The following is an 8,887-nucleotide window of genomic DNA, read 5'->3' as shown; positions in this document are numbered from 1 at the left end:
TTCTTGCAAAACTTCCCCTCAGCTCTGTGTGCGTTTGGCTCCACTCTTTTATTTGTCCTTGTCTGTGTTTTTATTTTTCTTCTTTTCCTTCTTTTTTTTTTTTTCTGCAGCCCATTTTTTCGTGTTTGTCAATCTCAAGCTGTTCCCTGTCTCTCTTCAACCCGCCTGTCTCTTTTCACTCTCTCCTTTCTCTCCTCACACTTTCTCTTCTCTGTCATTTCCTCTGACCCCCTCCTCCTCCTCCTCCTCCTCCTCCTCCTCCTCAGCCCACTGCCCCTCCTGTGGAGTGGGTGGAATGCTGGTGTTTGCCCAGTGTCTTGGTGGAGAACTGTCGAGGGCTCTGTGCTAGCTGCTCCCCGCGCGGGGCCGAGCACCGCTCTGAATAGGGCCTCTCATGCTGGAGAGGGGAAGGCTGGGCTGGGATGCAGCCGTGTGGGCTCAGGCAGCCCGCACAGACGCCCCTCCACCCACCAACCCCCACCAGCCCCCCCCTCTCCTCGCTCTCACCGTCCCAGGATTAGGCTCACAGGGTGGGGGTGGAGGTGGTGGTGCTGGTGGGTGATTGGTCTGGGTGGGTACTGGGTGCATACTGGCATACCTGTGGCAAGGCCCTTTTTCCCCAAACCTGCCCAAAGAGCAGAGGGTCACTGTATTTTTTTTTGTTCATTCCTTTTTGCATTAGCAAGGCAACGACAGATAAATATTTGAAGCCTTGAGGCTACAGGCATGTGCTTGCACCAGACCCCACTACATGCCTTCATGTGCATGTCAGAGACCCCCCCCCACCTCACAAATACTAGCCCTTTTCAAACTCAGAACCTCCTTGGTGCCCTGCTTTGCATGGCACATCAACACTGTGCCATTCAGGGATTGAGCTGAGCGTTGCACCAATCCCATAATATTACTGACCCCCCCCGGTCAGTGGTTAACACAGCAGCGCAGGCAGCCGCCGCCTCCTCCTCCTCCAACAGTAGCCCAGGGGCCTGATGGGAGCCGAGGCCTGGCGGAAGGACTGAGATCAACTGTAAAAGCCATCAGAGCCGGCGGCTGATTTATGGCTGCGCCACTTGGCGGAGGCTGTCGTGCCGCTTCCCCACCGGGAGTTGCAGGAGCTGGGGGTGTGGGGTGGGCTGGGCAGAGGGGAGCGAAATGTCTTAAACAGCTGGAGATCAGACTGCTGGAGCCCCCCGTAAGAAAGACCTGTGGATTCGTGTGGGGGGTGGGTTGACAGGAGGTGAGCAGTGTGTCTGGAGTGATCTGCATTATGTTGTGGGGAGTTTTCTGACCACAAACACTGAACAAAAGAGCGATGCTTGAAGGCCTGACTGAGTCCATAAGGCCATAACTCAGTTTTTGTCCTCTCTCTCTGTCTCTGTCGTCTCTGTCTCTGTCTCTGTCTGTCTGTCTGTCTGTCTGCACCCCAGCTGATATCTCTATTTCTTCTGGAGGATGAGTGTCGGGCCGTGGGGAGGTCATGGAGACAGACAGTCAGTTTATTTAACCTGATGTCACCAAGTCCAGCTCATTCCGCGGTTGGAGGGCAATGAAAACTATGTGGCAGAGGAATAGAGAAAGAGATGCAGAGAGGGAGAGAGAGAGACAGATGGAGAAAGCAAGAGTGAGGGAGATGAGAGTGGAAAAACAGACAATGTGTCTGCTGTTGTCTTTAGAAGCGGAAGGATTACACCGATGAAAAATGATGGATTTTCTGTGTCTGTGAATCGGGAGTTGGACAGCAGGTATTGTGGTTACTTAAGCCGGCTTCGATCTGCTATGCTGTCATTAAAGCAGATGGTTACTCATTACTGATTGGCCTGAGGGGGAGATAGATGGCTCAAAGGTTTGCTGCGAGAGGAGCACATCTGTTTTTCAATTTTCACCATTAATACATCCAGAATATTCCACCGTCATTTCGACTGGGGGACAAGGTTGAAGGGGTGGGGCCTGTGGGCGTTCTTTTTGCACTTGATTGACAGACGCCTTTTCTGTTCTGCTCTGTTTTCCCTTCCACAGGGCCAGCTGAAGTTCCCATGATGTCACCCAATGGCTCCATCCCACCAATCCACGTGCCCCCAGGCTACATCTCCCAGGTAACGGTCCTGGAATGGTCTTTTTCACCGACAAGTTTTGTACACACACACACACACACACACACACACACATTTAGGGGCATAGACAGGCATGCACACGTTTGTGCATGTGAGGCAACTGGAGCTGCTCTGTAATTGTGACAGAACATTTCTGAGCGGTGACAGAGAAAAGGTCAAGCCCATTGGCATTTCAGCAAAAAGGTCAGAACACACAAAGAATGCAAGGAAAGAGAAGAGTGTGTGTGTGTGTGTGTGTGTGCACGCGCGCCTGTGTGCCTGTGTGTGTTCGTGTCTGTGTGTGTATGCGAGGCAGAAATGATACGAAAGAATGACATCCCACACCCCTGCACTGTAATGCGGCTGTCAGAGACACTGGAAAAGGCTAAGCCATGAGGTGGAGGTGGTGTGTCTTAATGTGTAACTGCGCTGAGAGAACCTGCCTGCTCTATCCAGTCCCATCCAGTCTCAGATTCTTCAACAGACTCGACCCCACCTTACATTCAAGAACGTTCCCAGAACGTTCCCAGAACTTCCCTAAAGGAGTGAGCCTTATCTCATCCAGATAAGAGGGCCAATAAAAGACAATAGACGTTAGAACATGTGGATGGTTTCACGGTCCGGAGAGAGGATCTTCTTACTTCTCTGCCCTCGGGACAGATTTAGACGACTGGGTGTTTTCCTTCAGGACCGGCCACAATAAGAAAGCAAACAAAAAAAAGGCAGATGAAAAAGATGAAGAGAACAAAGGCATTTTTCTCCCTCAACCACTAAACCGCATGCCAAGTGTGTTTGCTCTGAGTTAGCATCTAGGCTGTTTCACCACTCTGGCCTCTTGGACTGGTCCCCTGGTCTCCCCAAGGCCCCGAGAACTTGGAACGGCATCCCAGCCCCCCCCCCCCCAAAGCCTGGCCCGGCTAAACGCTCAGGGTTAGCTAAGTCAGGCATGACGTCACTGGCCTCACCTCTGAACCCCACTGCCTGATCCACGACTCAGGAACAGGCATGACTAAGTGTTGTCACAGGAGCCATGAAAAGAGGTTCAGCCACCCCCCCCCCAAACACACACACACACTAGCTCAGTGGTTGGAATCCCTGCTCCATGCCAGCTAGAGTCTGATGCTGTCCGTCTGTTGTATTTGTGCTCCCCCCCACCCCTCCCGCCTGTTGAGAAAGGAAAGTGCTACAGATGTCTGTGGTCTGGTCAGTAATTGTTGGCATGCCAAACTGTGAACGTGTCCCCATGTTATTGGAATGGGCGAGTCCGCAGAGGAAGACGTGAGGGAGATGGAACTCGAGGGAAAAGTGATTCAAAGAATGCATTCCTGGTTTCATAAGTTTTAATATTACTGCATTTATTGTAAAGCGTCTCAAGGTAATTACATATCTTGAGCAAACCAGACCAACCGTCAGAGGGGTGGGGTGCAGGAAAGTACTCTAGATACCAGGAGAAGACATCCTTTCATTAGATTAGGTCAAGGGAGAGGTGATGGTATCAGCTGATGGGGACAAAGCAAAGACAAGTACCAGGTGGACACTGTCTGCTATGAAGTAAACAAGATAAGAAAACTCTTCTTACACCCAACTGGAAAGAACCAGAAAAACCCAAGGCTATACAGTTTTGCATATATTTTTATGCATGATAGGAAGATGGATTCCACCAATATAATTGATCCTGCTCGACGCTGATTGGCTAACAGGTGTTTTTGGGGATGGCGCAAGAAGGGGGCACTTCTCAAGGGCCAAGGGGTATAAAAGATAGGCCACAGCCATCCATAGGTCAGATCTCATCAGGGGACGCCATCTCACCTTCGCCCTATTGCTTGACTGTTGGTCTGGACATTGTTTGGGCTGTACTATCACTGCAATACGGTGAATAAAGATCCACAGTCTTCAGAGATCTCCTGTCTGCATTGTTTCCTTCGGACGCCTTGTTCCAGAAGTGCCAATTAGTAAATAGTCTTAATTGTTAATTGGATTCGGAAGTGGACATTTTCCACGACATTACCCTAGACTTTGTACAGTGAAGTTGAAACCTGAAGTTGTCTTCCTGCATTCCCTGTTTCTTTTCTCTCCCCCCTTGTTCTTTATTACTTGATTTGTGCCTTTTCCTCCCTCCCTCTGTTGTCTGTTCCCACCATCATGCCATCTTTACGTTTGCCCTTTCCCAGGTCCTGGAGGACAACACCGGGGTGCGACGTGTGGTGGTGACCCCCCACTCGGAGTGCTACCCCCCAAGCTACTCCCCGGCGCTCTCCCCCACCCACCACATGCCCCCTCCCTACATGGCCCACCCCCACTTCATCCCCGCCTCCCACACGGCCTACTACCCCCCAGCCAGCCCGGGGGACGTGCCCCCCCACCAGTACTACCAGCACCGGCTGCCCCGCCTCTACACGGACGGTAGGTCCCACGCCCTCCCGCTGCCCGGCCTCTGTTTCTCCTGCAGTATGTCAAAGCTGAGCAGGGACATGCAAACACAGTCCGATGATTAGTTGCATCGCCATGTTGCAGACCATACTTATTGCAGTACGTCATATGAGATGTTCCTGTAGTTCGGCCGTCTAACTCACTCGGGTTTGACTCCCATGAATAGCTCATCTGTAGAGGTTTGGAAGTGAATCCATGATCTTCTGGTTAGCCTGAAGATAGCCCTAGCTTGCACTGGCACCACAGTTTAATCATGGCTAATGCAAGTGTGTCTTTAGCGAAGGGTGTTCTCACTGGGTTATCGAAGGGTGAAATCATTTTACACCATGATGGTCTCTCATTCTCACCTGACCTGACTTTGACCTGTGTCCCATTGCTCTCCTTTTTCCTCTTCCATATCGCTTTTTGCGCTCCTCAGACATCATCCACAACATCCACTACAACATGACCTCCTACATCAGCCGAGGGGAGGAGTCCTACTGCAAGCCGCTGCCCAAGAAGCCGAAGGGCCCGTCGGAGCGCCCTGGCGGCCTCAACCGGGTCAACAGCCCGCCCTCCGCCTACAAGAGCGGCTCGGGCTGCGGCGCCACGGCCAACGGCTACCCCAAGAGCCACGGCGGAGCGGGCAGCACTGGCAGCAGTGGAGGAGGAGGAGGAGGAGGAAGCCCGGGGAACAAGCGTCCAGAGCGCAGGTCCAGGGGGAGTCCCAAGAGCACCGACACGGAGCAGCAGCAGCAGCAGCAGCAACAGCAACAGCAGCAGCAACAGCAGGGTGAGTGTCTGCAGGCCAGGTTACACAGGCTTACTGTATGTGCGTGGTGTGGGAGCTTATGAGCCTCTACTCAGATCTCATGACAACACAGAGCGGCCAATAAGCCTAATGTATCTCCTTGCACACATGCCCATTATGAACATAAGGGACTGTGTGCGTGTGCATGTGTGCATGTTAAGGTCCCCAGTGCTGCCAATCTCTTTCGTTCCAAAACAATGAATGTGTATTCAGTTCCACCTCAGTTGAGTCAGGCATGCAAATAGAAGTTCATTTGAGTCACCAAATGACTAAAATGACTGTACAATTTTACAAATGGATCTCTGTGTATGTAAATGACTAAGGCCATCATTTAGCACCCTGCCTAGTGGAACGTTGCACAAGTCCCCTCCTCAGTCCCCCGAGTGTTTTCCCACCAGTGTTTGGAATCAGATGTGCCACCCAGATGAGTGCCAAATGAGGGCGAATGTTTCCTCGCCTCACACCCAGAGTTGCGTCAGAAATGCAGCCAGTGTGAATAACAGCATCCACCCTTTGCACTGAAGGAGAAGAATCATGAATTCTGTCACTTGCTCACTGTGTGCTGGCTCTGGCTTTTCATGCCCTGTTTTCATGCCCTCTTTATTTCCGTTCCTCTCCGTTTGTCTACATCTCACCTTCTCTTGGCACCAGCCTCTCTCTCTCTCTCTCTCTCTCTCTGAGTAAATTAAATACCAAACTTGCTTTTTTTCTCTCCTTCTCTTTTGAATGTTAAGTCCAGTACTCCTCCTCAATAATGTTCCCTCTCCCTTTCCCTTCCTCTTTCTCTCTCTCTCTCTCTCTCTGTCCCTCTCTCTGTCCCTCACCCGCCCTCTCCACTAGTTGACTCCTGTGCTCCCTCTTTCTCTCTCTGTCTCTCTCCATTCCTCTCTCTGAATAGTGTCTCCAGTCCCCCCCTCTGTCCCTCTGTCTCCATCTCTCTCTCTCTCTTTCTCCCTCCGTTACTCTCTCTTTCCCTCCTTCCCTCTCTCTGTCCGGTGCCTCTCTGTGAGGCAGTGGGCCGATGAGAAGAGTAAACAGAGCCGTGGCCACATCCTGCGAGCGCTGGCTGGCTGGCTGACTGTCACCCGGGCTGGAAAAAGGCAGAGGGGAGCGCATTAAATCAAACCCCACGCCGTGACCTCCTCCCCCCCGCCCCCCCAGGCAAACCCTGTGGCCTGATCTTGTCATTCATCCCCCGTGTCGGATGAAGAGCGATGGCGCTGGTGTGCGTGTGGAAAAGCAGGAGTTGTTTGATTTGTGCTGCCCTATCTCTCCCTCATCTCTCTCTCCCTCATCTCTCTCCCTCCCTCCCTCACTCACACACACACACACACACACACACACACACACACAGTATACAAACAGTATGCACACTGACAGATTATACAGGCACAAACATATGTACACATATACACAGTCTACTCACACTCTGAACTCAGGTATACACAAATGCATGGAGACCCACTCACAAAGGTGCACACTGTAATATAAAGTTTATACTCACTTGTACTCCCACTCAACAAATGCACAAACATAGTTTCTCTCTCTCACTCACTCACACACACACACACACACACACACAGTCACAGAGTCACTCAGTGTCCTGGGTGATGTTTGTCCACGTGGGTGGCTGCCTGTTGAGAGTGTGTTTTCCTTTAATTAATTTGGGTGTTGAGCATCCCGAAAACTCCACAGGCACTCGAAGCCACTCTTATCTGTCCTCACCGTGGTGTGTGTGTGTGTGTGTGTGTGTGTGTGTGTGTGTGTGTGTGTGTGTGTGTGTGTGTGTGCGCGCGTGCGCATGTCTGTGTTTGTGGGAGTAGAGAAGGTCTAGCCAGTTTGTTTTCCCCCCTACTTGCTATTCTTTTCACTTGTGACTGTATTTTTGCTCACATATTTCAGCGGCCATCTGGGAACCATATAAAAAGGCTCTTTTCGGCATCAGCATAGCCTGTCAGCTGCATTGAAACAAAAACAACCGCACTCATGGATGCCTGTCACAGGACACTGCCTGTGTGTGTGTGTGTGTTTGTGTGTGTCTGTCTGTCTCTGTGAGTGCAGTCATTTGTGTGTGTGTGTGTGTGTGTGTGTGTGCGCAGGTACACATGCGTGGGTTAATTAATCCCCCACAGCTTTCAGAGTGTGCAATTCTCGTAAAAGTCTTTTTTCCAGTAAGTGCCGTGGTCTGCCCCCTTTGGTGGCCATGTGTGCAGCCAATGCCCCGGCGTCTGCTCCAAAGCTGCGCGCTTCCTCCTGCCATCCGACGCAGTAAGGGACGGCCGGAAGCGGCGCGTTCCTCGTCGTCACCGTCTGTCGCCCGGCTCTTGAGTGTTGCCTGATGAATGCCAGGCTGAGGGGAAGCTGGCAGAGAAGGCACCTGGAGAATGGTGACTGCTCCCCCCTGTGGTCAAATAGCGTAACTGCAGAGCCACAGGTTGCAAGGGGCTAGAGATCCCAGAGCCAAAATGGGAGAGGTGTTCATGTAGGGAACATGCGGTTTCCATAAGTGTGTGTGTGTGTGTCTGTTGTCCTCCATTTTACTAGCCCTCCTCTCCTCTTTTTTCCCTTCTCTCTGGACTTTCTTTCCTTCTTTCCCCTCACTTCCACTTTCTTCACTCGTACCTTTTTTTCTCCTCTTTAGTTGTCCTTTCCCATGACTCTCCGATGCTTCGTCTCCCCGTCCTCTGCAGCCTGGTTGCTCAGCAACTGCAGACCATAATGAGAGACAGACCTCTTCCTGTCTGGAGGCGTGCCTCCGCAAATGGCGACGCAGCGCCGTGCCGTGCCGTGAGCGCCGTGCCAAATTAAAAACACCAGAAGCGCCCCGCGCCATCATGGCTGGCCATCGCTGTCCCCTCCTCAGAGCGGTGCCCAAGTCACACAACAGCACTTCTACCCCACAAAGGAAGGCAGGCAGGGAAAGAGGGGGAATATGGCGTACATCAAAGCACGATGTTGCATGATGTTGAACTCTGTGCGCCTCCCCGTTCTTTTACTGCTAGTGTTTATTCCCTTCAGTGTTGATTTGGGAGGGCCAGCTGGGCTGGTGACCTCGGGAGTCAGTGACTCAGTTGGGATGATTCCCTGATTCTCCTGATTCCCCTCGTGTGCAGCCCTGAGCAACTCTAAGACTCCTGTGTTGCCATGAGCAAAAATTAAAAGCCTTTTTTTTGACTGTTGGTCCAAAGCAAACAAACCCAAAGCGGCACTGTGAATGGGGGCTTTTGTTTTTCCTTGTTCGAGAATAGACTGTAGTTTATACTTCACCACCCCCAAACACTTCATCTCCCCCCACCGACACTGCAGTCTCGTGTTACGAATGCTGCAGCACCGTTTTGGTGGGGTGAGCAGTGTGTGTGTGTGTGTGTGTGAGAGAGGCCAGCCACCCGCAGGTCACGAGTGGGTCGCGTTGCCATGACTTCATCCCAGTGGTGAGTCATAGCTGTGTGCCTGTAGGGAAAGGCCCCACCCCCCCCACGACCCACCACACACACACATACACACACACACCACTAGCCTCTTGCCTGCTCAGCACCACCCTGCTTCACACAGACAACATCATCTGTCAAGATGTCAGACT

At 51.9% G+C, this 8,887-nt stretch overlaps 1 protein-coding gene across 1 annotated transcript in view; it reads left to right on the top strand.

Moving 5' to 3' along the window:
- fndc3bb (fibronectin type III domain containing 3Bb) overlaps window positions 1-8,887 on the top strand; it is a 57,681-nt gene that overhangs the window by 21,577 nt on the left and 27,217 nt on the right. Inside the window, exons 4-6 of the mRNA XM_076290554.1 lie at window positions 2,014-2,090; window positions 4,259-4,490; window positions 4,936-5,289. Coding sequence (XP_076146669.1) covers window positions 2,014-2,090; window positions 4,259-4,490; window positions 4,936-5,289 — 663 coding nt within the window. The remainder of the gene's footprint in view (window positions 1-2,013; window positions 2,091-4,258; window positions 4,491-4,935; window positions 5,290-8,887) is intronic.

This window comes from Alosa pseudoharengus, unplaced genomic scaffold, assembly GCF_046254945.1.
Source record: "Alosa pseudoharengus isolate Yale_2024_CS ecotype anadromous, Long Island Sound unplaced genomic scaffold, YU_APseudo_1.1 YU_APseudo_1.1_scf_18, whole genome shotgun sequence".
NCBI lineage: Eukaryota > Metazoa > Chordata > Actinopteri > Clupeiformes > Clupeidae > Alosa > Alosa pseudoharengus.
This window is presented reverse-complemented; position numbering and strand designations above follow the sequence as displayed.